The sequence below is a fragment of the Rana temporaria genome, chromosome 10, assembly GCF_905171775.1.
Source record: "Rana temporaria chromosome 10, aRanTem1.1, whole genome shotgun sequence".
In the NCBI taxonomy this organism is placed as follows: domain Eukaryota; kingdom Metazoa; phylum Chordata; class Amphibia; order Anura; family Ranidae; genus Rana; species Rana temporaria.
This window is the reverse complement of record NC_053498.1, coordinates 125661804-125682029: the sequence shown is the minus strand read 5'-3', so window position 1 is coordinate 125682029 and position 20226 is coordinate 125661804. Positions and strand designations below refer to the sequence as shown.

The 20226-nt window shown below is 45.3% G+C and overlaps 1 protein-coding gene across 11 annotated transcripts in view; it reads left to right on the top strand.

Moving 5' to 3' along the window:
• ARHGAP32 (Rho GTPase activating protein 32) overlaps positions 1-20226 on the top strand; it is a 298438-nt gene that overhangs the window by 253379 nt on the left and 24833 nt on the right. For 6 of the 11 annotated variants that reach the window (XM_040326218.1, XM_040326219.1, XM_040326215.1 and 3 more), the window contains 7 exons: positions 6228-6377; positions 6464-6514; positions 11870-11972; positions 12290-12434; positions 14268-14350; positions 16527-16655; positions 18525-18670. In XM_040326218.1, coding sequence (XP_040182152.1) covers positions 6228-6377; positions 6464-6514; positions 11870-11972; positions 12290-12434; positions 14268-14350; positions 16527-16655; positions 18525-18670 — 807 coding nt within the window. The remainder of the gene's footprint in view (positions 1-6227; positions 6378-6463; positions 6515-11869; positions 11973-12289; positions 12435-14267; positions 14351-16526; positions 16656-18524; positions 18671-20226) is intronic. The other 5 variants (XM_040326216.1, XM_040326220.1, XM_040326211.1 and 2 more) reach the window with 4 other exon arrangements.

Below are 20226 nucleotides of genomic sequence, written 5' to 3'. Positions count from 1 at the left end.
TATATATACTATAGTGACACCAGTATCCACATGCAATGTACAAGATATCATTATCTGATTCCCCAGTATCCACATACACCATTATTATATCCACCTACACTGTAAAAGACATTACCCATATCTGACCCACAAATTTTGACATACACTGGACAAAAGATACTGGTATATTATAAGATCCACCAATCACACACACTGGACAACTCATACCTAATTCAGATCCATCAATAACCACATACACTGTAGAAGAGACACCCTTGTCAGAACCTACTAATATCTACATACACTGTACTATCTGAAATACCCCTTCTTTTTTTATGGTACAATTGTACAGCAGCTGTCTTCATACTTGTAATAGCCGTTTACAAGTAAATATTGGTGCAGTACATGAACTTTTGAAATGATGGTACTACGTAAGTGATAGTCATTGAACACACAGTATATGCGGAATGGTGTTAAATATTGGTACTGCTGGTACACTGTCTTGCTCTAGATGTGACTTATTTTGTGTACACACCTTTAATATACCTCATTTATAGAATTGCCTGAAATAAGATATGCCTGTGTTGCCCTATAGATGGCAATCAAATTAAAATGTTTTATTTGTCTGCTAACATTTTGCTGTGCAATCTTGATTATAGCTTGGGACAAGAAGACAGTCCTTCTGTTCTTATGACAGTCCCCCACTATGCCTTTATGTTCTGACAAGGGGGATTGCTCCCACCATAACACACTGATCAGGGATCTAATGCCGTTTTTCTAGTGTGTCCCTTCGACAAAAGCCAGTAGTTACACTGGCTTATGTTGGACATACAGTACATACTGACCAAATATCGTCTGGTTTCTGTTGAACTGGCCGATAATGGCCAACATTCAGCCTGCTTGTACCCAGCCTTAAAGTGTTTGTAACCCTAAAAAAAGAAGTAATCCTGTTCCCTTATAGCAAACTAAACAGCACAATGCTTGTGCTGTCTAATCTGCCCCTCTCTAAACTGTAAAAAAACCTGTCTAATCCTGCCACTTTCTGTGTGCCGCTCTGTGAGTTGACCACGATAGTCATGGCTGCTGAGCCCTGACTACCGTGGTCAGCTTGCATGCCTCTGTCAGCCGCAGCCCTGCTCTGTCCCCCTGCCTGTCAGCGCAGTGTCTCTGTCTCCGCCCCCTCCCCCTCCTGCCGATGTTATTAAAAAATAAAATATTACCAATTGTCACTGCCAGCCCCTCTATTATAGTGAGGTATAACACACAGGGTAAATGTTTTTCTAAAAAGAAGCTTGTAAATACCGTTTTACAGCTTTCTTCATGCCGGTCATGTGAGTCTCGGCCAGTCTCCTACTCAGATCCAGGGCTACTGAGGGAGGGGCTTAGTGGCCATGTGACCTCTCCAGCTAACATCAGAGGGAGATCACGGCCCCCCCCCCGCAGTAGCCCTGGATCGGAGTAGGAGACCGGCCAGGAGTCACGTGACTGGCCTAAAGACAGCTGTAAAACTATTTACAAACTTTGTTTTAGAAAAAACATTTACCATGTGTGTTGTTTTTTTTTAACGGGGAAAAACCCTGTGTGTTTTTTAATAGAGGGGCTGGCAGTGAAATACATTTTTGTGGTAACACCTACTTTAAGCCTACACCCCACTAGTTTTCTTTTTCATTCAACCCAGTGGGTTGAACAATAAAAACCTGACAACTCCAGTCGGAGCCTCAGCTGTACTAACATTGAATTGTTAGTGCAACCTCCCCTGCTGTTCTATTGTTTTCTGACATCACCAAAACACTCTGGTCAGCTGCTGGTTTTCCAGCATGCTCGCCCGACAGAAGTTTCAGTCAGCTGCCATACACATGGGACGAATGTCGGACGATTTTTATTGAACCAATTTATTTCAGCCCGACATTTGGCCTGTGTGTACTAGATATGGAGGTGTATTGTTGTGCAGTCAGCGGGTGATGACTTGCAAAGTGTATATATTGCAGTTCAGAGCCATTACTGACTGGCCCCCCTGTCCTTTGCTGGTTCCTGCTTTACACCTGCTTATCCTTAAAGTGGAGTTCCACCCATTTTTTTCTGTTTGTCTGTGCTGCATGCCCTAATCTCATAGTGTTCAGAATGGACAATTTTTATTTATTTTGTTGCTTGTAAATACCTTTATTTTGTAGTCCTTCATTACTTCCTCCTCCTTATTAGCCTAGGCTATTAAGTCACAAGGCTATTCGCAAGGGTTTCTGGGATAGGCATCATGTATCCCAGTAGTCCTTGCAAATAGCCTATTTGCATAGAGAAGGGGCGGCAACTTCCTCTGACACTCCCGTTGCTATGGAAACCTGACTGAAACCTATTACATCGCTTGTGCAGCACTGAGCATGTGCGAGATCTGCAAGGCTGAAATCCAGGAAGTCATACAGTCTGGCTTCATGATGCCCACACTTAAGATGGCCACGGACTATTTCTAGATTATAAACTAAATGCTCTAACAACCTAACAAAACGGACCTTAGTTTACAGACTAACTTTACTAGACTACATTAAGCTTGTGTATTACAGGGGTATTTATATTTAAAAAGTGAAATTGTGGGTGGCTCCTCTGACTGAATAATTTCTAAAATATATCAGTGCTTTTTACCCCACTTTAATTAATTGGAAAATTTCAGCCAATGTAGCACCTTCTCCAGCTTCCTGCCCTGAAAATGACAAAATATGGTGTAAATAAATTGGATTTATGATGAAAATATATACTCTACTGAGTTTTATTGACCTTGTAAAAACTGAGTAGATTTATTGTACTGAGCAGCTTTAAAAATTTACAAAACTGCCAAAATGAAATTTCCAAGGCAAAAACTAATATCTTAAAGTGGAGGTTCACCCTTTAAAAAAAATTCTGACATCACACGGAGTCGAGCCATCCTACCGACAGAATGCCGGTGTTTTTTTTTTTCTTTTTCTCAGCACATACCTCGTTATCAGGATTTTCACCTCACGGCAATCCCGCGGGAGTGGGCGTTCCCAAGCACTGCCTGTGATTGACAGGCTTCCGAACGGCGCATACTGTACGTCACAGGTTGCCGACAGAACCCGAACGTCGGTGCGCAGGCGCCGTATAGAGCCGCACCGATGTTCGGGTTTTTTCGGGTTTAAATATATCTAAATGGTCCTGTGGTATGGCATTGGAAGGGTCCCTGCCATCACACCAGATATAACACCAGGTAGAGGACTGAATCAAGTACTTCTGATCTTTAGATGTATGTTTTTATTAATCACAGAGATTCTTCAGACCTGACCTGTCCTGTCCTTGTAATGACCACACACAGGATATTTTGGAGTGGACAGTCTTGACCCTGCTGAGGACAAGCAGATGTCTGCCTACTGTTTTTGGGGAGCTTTTATTTGCCCATCTATCACTAGCCCATTACTGAGCAGAATCTGCTTGGACCGTGTGGCAAAGGCTGATCACTCATTTGTGTTTCCAGGATTTTGCCGGGATCTAGTTGTGTATTTCACTTGAAGTGTCACATTCCTTCTGGCAGCTTTGCTCTGTGACAAGGACACCTGGATCCGAGTATCATTGTATTTGTTTCCAGACATTGGGCATGGTGCCAGGAGGAAAGTGGAGACGGTCACTCTCGTGCCAGCTTCTGCCAAGCTTCATTGATGGCAGCTGCCGGCTGAGCGACATGAGAGAGGTCTGCACTCTGTCGAAGAACATGGGGGCCCTTGTTGTATCCAGCCCTCTCCAGAGCTAACTGCCCTTTACATTGAAATGGAACAGGGAACATGACATTGAAGAATTTACCAATCATTCCAGTGTACAGATAATGGGTGGCAGTGTGCAGGGAAGGAAGAGTAAAAATACCAAAGTGCTTGCTAAAGGGAATCCACCATCAGGCTAAACACCAGAAAAGCCTTCAATAGAGGCTTCCATTCTTCATCTTTATAGCCCTTTCAGGGAAGACCCCTCACTCTGCAGTGATGCTGTCCAGGCAAACTATGGCAGCTCCCATCAAAGGCTTCATCAGTTAGGTGCTCAGCTGTACAGGTACAAAGTGTCACAAATGTAGTGTAGCAGTGTAGAGGTGCGAGGACCTTAGTAGAACCACTAATGTTCCAGCCTAGACACATTGGGGGGAAATTTACTAAGACTGGACCAACAAAATCTGGAGTAGCTGTGCATAGTAACCAGTCAGTTTCTGTCTTCTGCTTGTTTAATCAGGCTTTGAAATAAAAGCTAGAAGTTAAAGGGTTGCCATGCACAGATTCTGGCTACTCCAGTCTTAATAAATTAGTATTTAGTGAATGGTACAATGACTGTCTTGTAGCATGTGCACCGTGCTGTGTTGTAATAATGTATATAACTGTTCAGGGTATGAAGAGGCAACTGACTTGCTACAAACAATAACTAGATCTGCACTTTACAAAGTGTACAAACAATGAGAATATATGGACAAAGGGCAGGGTGGTTGCCTCTTCCAGTGCAGTAGCAGTGATGGTATGGCGTGTACGACCACCATTATTTGGGCTCATGCACAATGGGCTTCAAAAAAATGCAGCTTTTACAGAGGGTGGACTTTTTTTTGCCCTGTAAACGCACCTTTATGTTGGCGTGTGTGACTGTCAATGCATACAGGCATTTACAGGCTTATTAGAAGAGGAGCGTTTAGCTCCCGAGAGCTCATTTAATCCAATGGCCAGAATAAAATAAAATTAAAACTGGGCAATGAAATCCATTTAAGCTTAAACGCTTGGCGCGCCAAAACACATGAGCGAAATGCCGCTTGTACGTTTTTGAATCAGAAAATATGTTTGGGGAGCTGAGCATATGCTCGTTGTGCATGAGGCCTTGCAGTATGTGTCTGTTAGTATACAGCAGTCATTATTGGTGTGCATTGGAATATGTGTGTCAGTATTAGCAGTGTTTCTGTATATAGCAGTGTCGGTATGCTTTAGTATAAGGCTTTAGCAGACATTCTTTGTAGAAGATGTAGAGTTCCCAGCCTCCCTCTCTATCAGCTGATGAGTAAGCATTGCGTATAAGCACCAAGGACAAGATTTACTGAGTACTAAGCCTAATTACACATTATGAAGAAAACCGCAATACCTGCAGATAGAAAGTCCGATAACAAAGGCAGCTGCGTCCATTACCCAACATCGGCCTAATCCTGCACTCCACATCCACCCCACAAACCTGGGGTTAGATGCTATGCTGAGTTTATTACAGTTTTGTTGGTGTGAAAATCTTCGATTTGGTGTATTCTCAGAATAAGCTCTAGGTTTCATTTTTTTCACATTTGTTGCATATTGTAGGCAGATTCTGCTACAAATAACACACTAGAGGGTCTGATTGGTTGCCATGAGTGGAAGAGCCCTTCTTAAAAGTGGAATTCAATTCTAGCCAAAATGTTGTTTTCAGTAAAGCAGGGGAACCTTGGACATGTTTTTTTTTGTCTATGTCCCCACTTGGGGGATTTCTACTCACTTGCTGTCCCATTGATTACCTGACATAGAATACAATCCTATGTGTGTGTGACTGGAGTTGAGTTTTAGGACATGTTGATAAATATAGATTGCATGCATTGCTTAAAGTCAAGTGACCCAAGCTAGTTTTCTGAGACTTTCATTAACTATATACGTAATGAAATTCTGGCAGGACATCGATCTCTGGTACTGCCTGTCCAGCATCCATATGATAATACATGGGATGGGTAGTTTTAGGTTGGTAAATATATTTCTGTGGTGGTCAGTGTTGCCATGATGTCATGGTACTGCCAGTCCAGCATCCAAATACTGTAATTATATAGGAGACCAGTATTTTCTGGTTGGCAGGAACCTCCTGGGAGAGTGGAGGTAGGATGTTCTGACCTGTGAGACCACTTCCCCTAACAATCAACAGTGCAGGTTTTATATTTAATTTTCCAATATAGACTTAGAAAAATTAAACAGATTTTGATTTGTTCTGTAGCCAACAGTTCCCCATTTGCTCGAGTTTCTTCCATACAAGGCTCTCCTGGTCCATAGCACAATGGCTCTGTGGACAATCAGCACTGTGAAGGACATCTTTGTGTCTATTAGTGATATCCCTAATTCATCTCACACATAGCAGCCAGCATGCTGCTTTCTAGGCCAGAAAGAATTTGCTCTTTTTGTGTCGCCCTTCCACACAATGTCTGTCTGTGTTTGTGCCAGTTAACCGTCCATGTGTCTTGTGATTCTTGGAGTAATGTTGATCTCATGCTGTCTGTGCAGTGTCCCGGAAACACGGCAAGCTGATCACATTCCTGAGGACCTTCATGAAGTCCAGACCCAGCAAGCAGAAGCTGAAGCAGCGTGGGATCCTGCGGGAACGGGTGTTTGGCTGCGACCTTGGGGAACATCTTCTCAACTCTGCCCAAGATGGTAAGCGCTGACATTTGTTGGAACTGATATTATTATATATATTAGCTATGGGATTAAAGCTGTTCTAATATGCTTCTGTTTTTCTGGTGGAGGATATGATGGCAGAAGTGCAATTTATGGTGGAGCATATGCAGAAGGTCAGTGTATGATTATTTTTATACACGATTTATATAGCGCAAACAGTTTACGCAGTGCTTTACAATGTATAGGGGGGACAATATATGATGGTGGACTTGAATCAGGAAACAGTGAATGGTGTTGGATATGCAGTGTATGGTGGAGGATATAGAGCAGGGGCAGTGAAAGGTGGGGGCTGTGCAGCGGGGGCAGTGTACGGTGGAGGCTGTGCAGCGAGGGGGCAGTGTACGATGGAGGCTGTGCAGCGAGGGGGCAGTGTACGGTGGAGGCTGTGCAGCGAGGGGGCAGTGTACGGTGGAGGCTGTGCAGCGAGGGGGCAGTGTACGGTGGAGGCTGTGCCGCGAGGGGGCAGTGTACGGTGGAGGCTGTGCAGCGAGGGGGCAGTGTACGGTGGAGGCTGTGCAGCGAGGGGGCAGTGTACGGTGGAGGCTGTGCAGCGAGGGGGCAGTGTACGGTGGAGGCTGTGCAGCGAGGGGGCAGTGTACGGTGGAGGCTGTGCAGCGAGGGGGCAGTGTACGGTGGAGGCTGTGCAGCGAGGGGGCAGTGTACGGTGGAGGCTGTGCAGCGAGGGGGCAGTGTACGGTGGAGGCTGTGCAGCGAGTGGGCAGTGTACGGTGGAGGCTGTGCAGCGAGTGGGCAGTGTACGGTGGAGGCTGTGCAGCGAGGGGGCAGTGTTACGGTGGAGGCTGTGCAGCGAGGGGGCAGTGTTACGGTGGAGGCTGTGCAGCGAGGGGGCAGTGTTACGGTGGAGGCTGTGCAGCGAGGGGGCAGTGTTACGGTGGAGGCTGTGCAGCGAGGGGGCAGTGTACGGTGGAGGCTGTGCAGCGAGGGGGCAGTGTTACGGTGGAGGCTGTGCAGCGAGGGGGCAGTGTACGGTGGAGGCTGTGCAGCGAGGGGGCAGTGTACGGTGGAGGCTGTGCAGCGAGGGGGCAGTGTACGGTGGAGGCTGTGCAGCGAGGGGGCAGTGTACGGTGGAGGCTGTGCAGCGAGGGGGCAGTGTACGGTGGAGGCTGTGCCGCGAGGGGGCAGTGTACGGTGGAGGCTGTGCCGCGGGGGGGCAGTGTACGGTGGAGGCTGTGCCGCGAGGGGGCAGTGTACGGTGGAGGCTGTGCAGCGAGGGGGCAGTGTACGGTGGAGGCTGTGCCGCGAGGGGGCAGTGTACGGTGGAGGCTGTGCCGCGAGGGGGCAGTGTACGGTGGAGGCTGTGCCGCGAGGGGGCAGTGTACGGTGGAGGCTGTGCAGCGAGGGGGCAGTGTACGGTGGAGGCTGTGCAGCGAGGGGGCAGTGTACGGTGGAGGCTGTGCAGCGAGGGGGCAGTGTACGGTGGAGGCTGTGCAGCGAGGGGGCAGTGTACGGTGGAGGCTGTGCAGCGAGGGGGCAGTGTACGGTGGAGGCTGTGCAGCGAGGGGGCAGTGTACGGTGGAGGCTGTGCAGCGAGGGGGCAGTGTACGGTGGAGGCTGTGCAGCGAGGGGGCAGTGTACGGTGGAGGCTGTGCAGCGAGGGGGCAGTGTACGGTGGAGGCTGTGCAGCGAGGGGGCAGTGTACGGTGGAGGCTGTGCAGCGAGTGGGCAGTGTACGGTGGAGGCTGTGCAGCGAGGGGGCAGTGTACGGTGGAGGCTGTGCAGCGAGGGGGCAGTGTTACGGTGGAGGCTGTGCAGCGAGGGGGCAGTGTTACGGTGGAGGCTGTGCAGCGAGGGGGCAGTGTTACGGTGGAGGCTGTGCAGCGAGGGGGCAGTGTTACGGTGGAGGCTGTGCAGCGAGGGGGCAGTGTTACGGTGGAGGCTGTGCAGCGAGGGGGCAGTGTTACGGTGGAGGCTGTGCAGCGAGGGGGCAGTGTTACGGTGGAGGCTGTGCAGCGAGGGGGCAGTGTTACGGTGGAGGCTGTGCAGCGAGGGGGCAGTGTACGGTGGAGGCTGTGCAGCGAGGGGGCAGTGTACGGTGGAGGCTGTGCAGCGAGGGGGCAGTGTACGGTGGAGGCTGTGCAGCGAGGGGGCAGTGTACGGTGGATGATGTGCAGCAAGGGGGCAGTGTACGGCGGAGGCTGTGCAGCGAGGGGGCAGTGCGCGGTGAAGGCTGTGCAGCGGGGGGGGGGGGCAGTGTACGGTGGATGATGTGCAGCGAGGGGGCAGTGTATGACAGTATATGTTGAAGGATATACAGAAGTATGAGAAGAAAGAGTTTGATAAGATCTGTACATTCTGTGATGACACTGGGGCCCCTACCTTTCTTGTACATCACCCCCTCACACAATGAACAGGTTAGACTGGAATTTTGTGCACACGGTATCTACTGATCTGCTTTGTTGTGGATCACTCGTATTACCAGCTCTAGTTCTGTCAGTAAAAAACAACAAGCTTCTCTGGCAGAAGAGAAATGCGTTGTATTTCACCACAAATGTTTAGATGGACAAATCAGAGTCGTGTATTTTTCCTTAAGTAAAAACTTGGAACTAGTGTTAAGTTATCTGTGAGTGTTGTGAAAGGTAATCTAAAATAACAATGTCCTCGCCCTAAAACTCCTCCATTAGCTGAAGACAGAAATCTCATGAAGATTGCTCAGCTACTGTGAACGGTGGCAGCTAAATTAAATGACATGAAATGACGTGAAATCTCCTGTGTGTAATGTACCACCACACATCCAATCTGAGGGTCTCCTCGGTGTGTGGTCCCTGCCATGGGATTTGTATCTTCAGTTTATGGCCCAACATCCTTACAAACGTGTGTGCAGTGTGACCCAAAGCACCCAACCAGAATTTTATCTTGGAGATTTCTGATTGGTTTTCTAGAGTTGTCCATCCTTTATTTTATTTTGCTCAAGAAACTTATATACCAAAGACCCATCTCTCCATCACCACCAATCACAATCCTCTCTTCCCTAGATAATTACAGTTTCCATCTGTTGGCAGGTGTAAGGATATACCAGTCTGCCGTCTACTTAATCCTGTGTCCAATAGGCACCAAGGAGATTGGAGAAGCAACATATACATGTAGATACAGGCTAGTTAGATTATTAAAACTCTATTAAACCCGCATTTGTGTTACTCACTGAATTTAAAATAAGTTGGTACATAGAATAGTATCTGTAGCTAGCATTGGTTGCATTCAGTGTAGATCAGTCTTTTTTGTAATAGAATTAGGGGGGGGGGGGGGGGATATTTTAGGAGTAACTAACTTCTGATTGGACCCTTTGATGTGCTCTCTAATGACTACATTGCTGTTTGATTTGTAATGTTTGATGTAGCACATTGTCTGTCACACTTCAGTTGCTGTCAGTCTCCTCTGTTGTATAGTCTGTGGAGTTTACTGTCAGTCTCACGGCACATAAAATAAGTCCTGAGCACTGAATGCATATCTGTATCATAGGGTGCCAAGTGCCAGGAAGATAATGGCAGGAAAAGGAAGGCATAGAAGAGACTTGCTGATATATATGCAGCACGTGGTAGCTATAATTACAGGGCAGAGTTTGCAGTATGGGGTGTGACTCCTGGGAATCTCGGGACACTGGAAGAGGTGACAAGCTGAATACCTGAAACCAGGTGTGAGAGTTACACCTGACAGTCTCCTCCTGTCTGTCTCTGTTATTGAATAGACCAGATCTCGGCTATCTCTGCCCCTTCATCATAACACCAGGCAGTCAGCTAGATGTAGAGATCACAAATGATATATAAACAATTCCGATTGTGTAATCTGATCTCCCCACTATTCACAATCTTTCTGTAGTCTGTGAATGTATCTGCTCAGTGCTGAGTAGTAGGGAAACCTGGCCAGAAGACATTATCACTTGTATCAATTTACCTTTGGTACCTAAAGAGTTGTTAAATCCTGGACATTTTCAGACTCTAATCAGTGTGACTAAGGTTAGGTTTGTGTATTCTGCTCACACGATGACTGCTGCAGTCATGATGGGGGGATGGTGTGTTTACTCCAGTGCTTTGCATATTTGTCCTGAGGAATAATTGGGAAGAGCCCAGGCATGTTACGCCATTGTGTTGTGTCTAAAGGCCTGAAGAGTCATGTGACCCTCCTCTACCCAGCTGTGCGCAGATAGTAAGCCTGGAAATCTGAGATATTATGGCCTAGATCACAATAACTATTTTATATCTGATGAGCAACATTCTGTGCTCATCTTTTGTTATTCTTCTTATTTATTCCGGAACGCAGCATAGCCTGTACGGTCAGGTATCAGCATTTAGCAGTTTTGTATCGCTAGACTTGAGCCGGCCAACCAGTTTTTAATGATGATGCAAATGTTCTGAGTCTCTGCAATTATCCTGGTAGTGTTTAGATTAACATACAGGTCGTATCAAGAACTATGGTGCATCGAAACATCTTCCAGCATGCTTGTAAACCTCTCAGGCTGCTTACAGGCAATCTATCATTTACAATAGCACTTGGTTGTATAGGAGTAATAGTCGCATTCAACTAGACTTGTTCTGTAATGTTAAACTTTCACTGCTTTTTCCAAAACGGCTTCATCCGCTTTAGCTCCAGCTCAGCTCCAGATGAATGTGACTTGCTATTATTCTCTATACCATGGGTCTTCAAACTACGGCCCTCCAGTTGTTCAGGAACTACAATTCCCATCATGCCGAGTCATGTCTGTGAATGTCAGTGTGTTACAATGCCTCATGGGATGTGTAGTTCTACAACAGCTGGAGGGCTGTAGTTTGAGGATCCCTGCTCTATACCATGACCAGGATAAGTGTGAACCTTTAGACATCTGTTACGTTGGGGTTTACCTGTTGAATAAAGAAAGGTCTCCTCAGATTGTATTAGTGATTGGTATTAAGTCCAGGAAGTTTCATTCTCAAACTTACTCCATTTACAAACCTCAGCAACATTTTTACCTTTTTCAGAGGAGAGGTTAGTGTAGTATAGTGTAGTGTAGTTTGTGACGATTGTTGGCCCTGGACCAACATTGTCCAAAGGTTTCCTTGATTATACATTCTATTACAGGCACCGTAGTTTGATTTAGAAAAGCAGCCATGTTGTGGGTTAGCAGCACAGTTAGTCAATTAGAAGGGAGTTTGGTTTTCTCCGTTTCCAGAGAAGCTGATTGCAGAGATCACTTTGGGAGTGGACCAATCCTCACAGGATTCCCATTTTTGTTGGGGAAAGGCTGTGAGTAATAATATGAAGAGTTAATAATGGCGTCACTGTGCGAGGCGCTTTACCAGCATCCAGCTACAGAGACAGGACAGTAATTCTCTGAATGACTTTATTAAATGCTCTGTGGTGTTATTGTAAAGCGAATGTTCACTTCATTGTCTGCTGTGTGGGCAGGAAATTGCTGTTTTGTTCATCTGGCTGTGATGTGGTTTCTAATCTGTTCCTCCTACTTCTACCTTATGAAGTCCCCCAGGTCCTCCGAAGCTGCACAGAGTTCATAGAGAAACATGGCATTGTGGATGGGATATACCGCCTCTCTGGGATCGCCTCCAATATACAGAAACTACGGTGAGAGATTGTCTCTTTTCACTGGTTCCTGGCATGCAAGACACACAATAATAATATTCTACAGTGTATATTGATAATAGAATAATGCAGTATAGGGGACTACATCACTGTTATCAGACATGCAACACAGCATCTCTCTTATCAGAAAACATATCTTAATAAAATACAGAGCACAGCACTGTATTAAAACAAGATACCGGTACATTTTTTGTGTCATTGTTATCAGAGGTGGGGCAAAGTATCAATGGTGGGCTCTGCAGTAAACATTATTATTGTTAATATGTTGCACTAAATACGTTTTTGTGTCGATCTGTTAGGCACGAGTTTGACTCGGAGCAGATTCCAGACTTAACTAAAGATGTCTACATCCAGGATATTCACTGTGTTGGCTCCCTGTGTAAACTCTACTTCAGAGAGCTCCCCAATCCACTGCTGACTTACCAACTCTATGAAAAATTTTCTGTGAGTATACTTTTTAGCAGATCTGCTTCACCCATATACACAGCACCCGGGTTACGTGCCTACACTCACCTCTCTGACATATACACAGTATCTGGGGGTGTACAATCCTATACTCACATCTCTGACATATACACAGCACCCCAGGGTGTACGCTTCTGCACTGACCTCTCTTGACACAGCACCCCAGGGTGTATGCTCCTATTCTCACCTATCCAACATATACACAGCATCTGGGGTGTACAATCCTACACTCACGTCTCCGATATATACACAGCACCCCAGGGTGTACGCGTCTACACTCACATCTTTCACAAAGCACCCAGGGCATACACTCCTACACTCACCTATCCGACATATACACAGCATCTGGGGTGTACAAGCCTACACTCCTCGGATATATACAGAGCACCCCAGGGTGTAGGCTTCTGCACTCACCCATCCGATATATACACGGCACCTGGGATGTACACTCACCTCTCCAACAAATACACGGCACCTGGGATGTACACTCACCTCTTTAACAAATACACGGCACCTGGGATGTACACTCACCTCTCTGGCATATACACAGCACCTGGGATGTACACTTACCTCTCCAACAAATACACGGCACCTGGGATGTACACTCATCTCTCTGGCATATACACAGCACCTGGGATGTACACTTACCTCTCCAACAAATACACGGCACCTGGGATGTACACTTACCTCTCCAACAAATACACGGCACCTGGGATGTACACTCACCTCTTTAACAAATACACGGCACCTGGGATGTACACTCATCTCTCTGGCATATACACAGCACCTGGGATGTACACTTACCTCTCCAACAAATACACGGCACCTGGGATGTACACTCACCTCTTTAACAAATACACGGCACCTGGGATGTACACTTACCTCTCCAACAAATACACGGCACCTGGGATGTACACTCATCTCTCTGGCATATACACAGCACCTGGGATGTACACTTACCTCTCCAACAAATACACGGCACCTGGGATGTACACTCACCTCTTTAACAAATACACAGCACCTGGGATGTACACTTACCTCTCCAACAAATACACAGCACCTGGGATGTACACTTACCTCTCCAACAAATACACGGCACCTGGGATGTACACTCACCTCTTCAACAAATACACGGCACCTGGGATGTACACTCACCTCTTCAACAAATACACGGCACCTGGGATGTACACTCACCTCTCCAACAAATACACGGCACCTGGGATGTACACTCATCTCTCCGGCATATACACAGCACCTGGGATGTACACTCACCTCTTCAACAAATACACGGCACCTGGGATGTACACTCATCTCTCCGGCATATACACAGCACCTGGGATGTACACTTACCTCTCCAACAAATACACGGCACCTGGGATGTACACTCACCTCTTTAACAAATACACAGCACCTGGGATGTACACTTACCTCTCCAACAAATACACGGCACCTGGGATGTACACTCACCTCTTCAACAAATACACGGCACCTGGGATGTACACTCATCTCTCCGGCATATACACAGCACCTGGGATGTACACTCACCTCTTCAACAAATACATGGCACCTGGGATGTACACTCATCTCTCCGGCATATACACAGCAAGGAGAGAGGAGGTCTTTGGGATTGCTCATCGATACATCTTGCACAAACACTCTTGACATCTTGCACTAAGTTAGAGGAAGGGAATATGTCTGTTACCTGTAAAAGCCAGTAGGATTCTAGTATTCATTCCAGTGCGCATTTGTTTCTTGACAAAGATGCATTATACACAACAAGTCTCCTAATCTGCATTTTGTGTGTTCCAACAGGACGCTGTGTCGGCTGCAACAGATGAAGAAAGACTAGTGAAGATTCATGATGTCATTCAGCAACTGCCTCCTCCACATTACCGGTCAGTCCATGGCCTGTGTTCTCCTCTCCCTTTTCTATACCAGCCATATGAGCCTTACAACTATAAGATGGGTGAAATGTTACCTCCTTCTTATCCTGAGTAAAGCACACAGTTGCTGATTGATGACAAAGAATTTTTAATATGCAATTTTAATATGCATTATTAATTTTCCAGTGATCACTCATTACGCCCTGCTTTACAGACCAGTTTTACAACATATTCTTATATTAATTGCAATACTTGCTGCTATCAGTCAGTGTGTAGCCACCAAAATAATTGTTCCTTGACAGTCTGGCATATATATGAAATTTCATGTCTGCTTCCTCGGGTTGGTACAAATGAAATTTCGTCCATTCTGTCCAACCTTTGTGTAGTGATTACTAAGAGTGGGGAAATGGATGAGGTGTGTTCCTTATCAGAACTCTGGATCTAGCTCTACAATGGCAGATGGGGGCTGGAGCATCCACACAGTGAGGCTGTTACATGAAGGGAGAGTCTCAATACATCAGACTGTGACGTGCAGCACACAGATCAGACAGGCCGCAGTTAGAAATGGGTGAATGATGACCCTTGACTGTCAAACAAGAGGTTGTATATAAATTGGGTAGCCCTGGTTGTGAGTATTGGCCTGTTTGTTTCATTGTCTGGGATTTATCAGTCCCTGCTGCTGCCTCTCTGGGTCTGGCATGACGGAATGTGGAAGGGACGGTCATGAAAGAACTTGTCTGAGGATTTTGTAGCAGAAGATGCTGTAACCACCCAAAGTATTCACTGTTCACCCTACAGGCTCACGAAATTCACATAATAACGGGTTAAATAATTCTGCAGCATTCTCTCTCTGTCTGGGTGGAATCCATACACCATGTATAATTTATCAGGCTGTGAAACAGACAACATTTGCCATTATTGAACTCAGGGGACTGTAAGTGTCTGCTTTTAACACATCATTGCGGAATTATAGCAGCCACAGAATTTTATAGAGCCGTGCGGAATAAAGGAAGTGCCTGGATTGGAGGGAAAAAAAACTGTTGCACATGAGTTGGGCTTTTCTCATAAGGGGGAATAAGGGTCAGTAGAGATGGGCAAAGTACGGTGAGCTATACCAGGCAGATATTGAGCAGTTTAGAAAACTGTGACTTGTTTGCTATGGATTGAGACTGGAGCGGGCAGAATCTGGAGAGGCTGTGCATGGCAACCAATTGGCTTCTATCTTCCATTTTCAAAGCTTGACTGCACAAGTTGAAGATGATGCCCATTTGCCCTAGATCCTGTCTGCTCCAGTTTTAGTTTGCAGACCACACTAGGTAACACTCACATCTGATTGATTGAAAGAACTGAAATCCAATAAAAGGGGTTGGCTAGAGACATTCAGGCTAGGTTGGAAAGTGCTGTATGATGCTGGACATCTTCCAGCCAGCAGATGACTTGCTGCAACTTCTAGTGCACAATGTGAGAAGCTCACAGTGTGCAGTGAGATTACAGTAAGTAATTTCAGTACAGGAGAGGAACCTATACAACTATGCAAGACTGAAGGTCAGATTTAGGCTGGGTTCACACTGTTGTGATGTCGGACATGCCGTGTGATTCGCACCGCATTGCTGCGCAGATCACATGTGATGTCTGTGCAATGCGAATTCAGACCAAAATGGTGCAGGACCCTTTTTTTGGTCTGCACTGGAATCGCATCGCATGGGTGTCCTCACCCATGCATTCCGATTCCTGCACCATTTCACAGTTTGCACTGTGATCTGGGGGTGTCATTAACTTTGTATTGACACCCACAGTGGTTTGCATAGAGCAGTGTGAACTGCCTGCAAGAGACATGTGATGCGGGAACCCGCACAGGATTCGCGCTGGTTTCCGCATAGCAGATGTGTACCCAGCCTTAACTCAACAGAGTAGTAGATTACAGATAACAGAACCAGCTGATAAGAGACACATAACCTAGTAATGGCCATTACATTCTAATTCTATGTTATGAACCGCTTTAGTCACAAAACAGTCTGTGTTCTCTTATCCATAATGTGTATTTCTAGTGTTTTTTTGTGTGTACATTGTTATATCTTATTCTGACGTTATGTAACCTTTATACTATGACAAGTATTTATAGGTGGAGTGGATTTTAACATGAAAGACTTTATCTAGGAGTATAACTGTCATTATCTTACATTCGCAGGACGCTGGAGTTTCTTATGCGCCACTTATCCCGCCTTGCAGACTACTGCTCCATCACCAACATGCACACCAAGAACCTGGCTATTGTGTGGGCCCCCAACCTCCTCCGGTATGGGACCATTACACCTCGGTATGGTACATACAGTGTAGAAGGCCTGTCATCACTTTTCCATTTTTTTTTGTGATTCTAACACTTGAGCAGGGCCAAGTACTAATTTTTGCTGTACAGTTATATTTTCCAAACATCCATCACTATACAGAGTGTGCAGTAATCCCTAGAAGAAGAAGCCATACCTCCAGCTCAAAAGTCAATGAGTTGTGGGACCGGACCATTCCAGAGCTCTGAGGATCCCAGCTAGGAGGCGCCTTACACTTACTGTGTTTGATTAGTGATCCGGCAGAAGCAGATGAGCCACAATGATAAACATCTGTTACATGAAGCCAAATTGTTCTCTGTGGTTATCAGAAAGGGAAAAATGCTATTACCATAAATTCTCTTCCAACCAAAATAGAAGACTCATAATTAAATACTGGTTTCTTTTGATGTTAAATTTTGTTTGTTTTACCCACCATTATATCCTTGATGATTTTGAAATAATCACCAAGAATGTCCCAGCATCATTTGTTTTTATTTCTACCTTGTTTCTGTAATGAGAAATGACTCCCTGTGGCATCATAAGCAGACTTTTTGCAAAACCAGCTGCTGAGAGCTCAGTTCTTAGAGATGTAGGAATCTCCCAGAACTACATCCCCCGAGAGCTTTTTCCTTACACACAGTGGGTGCACAGGCTTTTGGTAGAGCCATTTACCTACACACAGCAGTAGTAGGACCAAAGGCAGCAGCATGGTTTTTCTGGGAAATAAATCCATGTGTGCGTGTAGGAAGGGGCAGGGAGATAGTCAAGTTCTGTAGTCCAGCAGGGTTTACAACTCTGGTTGAGATTTCCAAAATAGGATGTTAGAAGCACAATTAATTTTTTTGCAAATCGTTAGGTATTCATTATGTGCTGGGGAAATGTGAATATACTGGAGATGTACCCAATATTTTTGTATTTTTTTTTTTTACTTCAAATAATTTTTTCATGCTGGTCATATGAATATATATAGCAGCACAGAGGCAAGCCTTACTCTGGGCTGGAACATAAATGCGTCATTTATGCGCCCCCAGCACTATGACCATGCTGTCTCCGACAGCTCTTGGTAACAGAACGGCAACCAGGAGCCAGCAGGATGGGTTTCCAAACACGTGATCAACAGTTGATCACATGATCAGGAAGCTCATAAAATGAATACCCTTCATTCAGGCGTTACAATTTCTCTGAATGGCTGGTGAAGCCGGTGTTGGGCGGTTAAACAGAACTGGTGTGATAAGGCAGTAAAAACCTTTGAAAGTGTTTTTACAGACTAAAATGGAAGCTAATCTGAATTACAGACCATTGGCAGTGAAATCCCACTTCTCAGTATCACTAGGATGGATAGATTAAAAATTGAATCGGACACTGCACCTGTTCCGTTTAGCGCATAGAGACAACCCCCCCCCCCTTAGGTTTCCCGTTTTACACACACTTTTTTTCTGCAATGTTCAGTGCCTGTTGATGTCCCCATTGCCTGCTATGCCGTTGAAGTCTCATGTACTGGCTTATCACTGTGTAACTCAGCAATTTATAAAATAAATTACATTTCCATCCTCCCCGGTCACTTGTAGCACAGATTCTGAACTCCTGGCATCATACATGGATCCCCCTACTGATTAGCCTTATGTCACAAGCTTATTCTTTGTGTGATCACCTCTATCAGCTGAGCCAGTATTGTGAACAGCAGCATAACAACAACATTTGCGATCGGCATAATTGTTTTAGCTGAAGTGAATTTTCTTCTTTAGGGACTGGGCCAAGAACAGGGACAAGTGGATTTATTTTCAAGTAGAGAAAAGAAAAACTTTTAAAATCCCTTTGTCAATTTCTAATTCTATTCTGACCAATTTCTGTCTCTTGTTTAGATCTAAGCAGATTGAGTCTGCGTGTTTCAGTGGGACAGCAGCATTCATGGAGGTGCGCATCCAGTCGGTGGTGGTGGAATTTATCCTGAACCACGTGGAAGTTCTGTTCAGTCCTAAACTCAGCTCTGTCATACGAGAGAGTGCAGGTGAGCTGCGTTACTTTGGGACTTAACAAATATACACAAGCGTCTAAAAGCAGGATGTGAATGCAATGTAAGTAACACTTTAGGTAGATTTAGAGTTAGACAAATGCTTAATCCACATTTGGATCACAATCCAGAGACTACTGACAGGCCCTGAGAAAGCGGTGTGACGTCTCCTCACCACCTGTTTTAACCCCATTTTTGACAACAAACGCGCTGCAACTACGTGCATTGCACACGATTGCAAGGCTTTGGCTGTACTTTCCCCCGAGTGTAGCATTCTGCAGGGGTTGGCACGGCAGATCAGACTTCATAACTAGACTTAAGAGTCATCTAACCACATGGGACAAATACTACATGTACATTGCCTCATGGTGGGCAGAACAGTTTAACCACTTCAATACTGGGCATTTTCACCCCCTTCCTGCCCAGGCCAATTTTCAGCTTTCAGCACTGTCACGCTTTGAATGACAATTGCGCGGTCGTGCGAAGTGGCTCCTAAACAAAATTTACGTCCTTTTTTTCCCACAAATAGAGCTTTCTTTTGGTGGTATTTGCTCATCTTTGCAGTTTTTATTGTTTGTGCTATAGACAAAAAAAAACTGAAAATTTTGAAAAAAAAACTATTTTTTACTTTTTGCTATAATAAATATCCCAATTTAAAAAAAAATATCAGTTTAGGCCGATGCGTATTCTTCTACATACTTTTGGTAATAAAAATTGGTTTGCACAAAAGTTATAGCGTCTACAAAATAGGGGATACATTTATGACATTTATATATATATATATATATATATATATATATATATATATATATATATATATAATTTTTTGTGCAATATTGCGGTGGACAGATTGGACACTTTTGTCACTATTTTGGGACCATTCACATTTATACAGCAAACAGTGCTATAAATATGCACGGATTACTGTATAAATGTGACTGGCAGGGAAGGGGTTAACACTAGGGGGGCAATCAAGGGGTTAATGTGTTCCCTAGGGAGTGATTCTTACTGTGGGGGGTGTACAAGGCACACATCATCGGTCTCCTTTCCCTGACAGGACGTGGATCTCTCAGAGATCCACATCCCTGGCTCTGTGACGAACAATCGTGGCGCCAGTGCTCCACACTGCGGGAATCCCAGGACGTCATATGACGGACGCCCCGGAGGGACGAAGGGTTCCTGCGGCCGTCATATGACTAAAGGCTGGGCGAGAAGCGGTTAAACACATTTGTAAGGATAGATCTCCTTTAGGTAAGGATCATGATGACTGTTCCAGAGGCTGCACCTTAAAACAGAACTCCAGGTATTATCTTTATTGCATCCTTACATTGGTGCAGCTTAGGCTAATGTAAGTATGCATATCTCATACATATGGGGTAGCTGACAATCCGCTATTGTAAAGTGATATCAGTGTTTGTTGGGTTCTTGTGTCAAGCAGCTTTACCTTTATTAAAACCAGAGAATACAAAATCTGGCGCAGCGCTGCATAGAAACCATCAAATCCGCTTCCAGGTTTTATGGTCAAAACCTAAATGAACAAGCTGAAGTTAGAA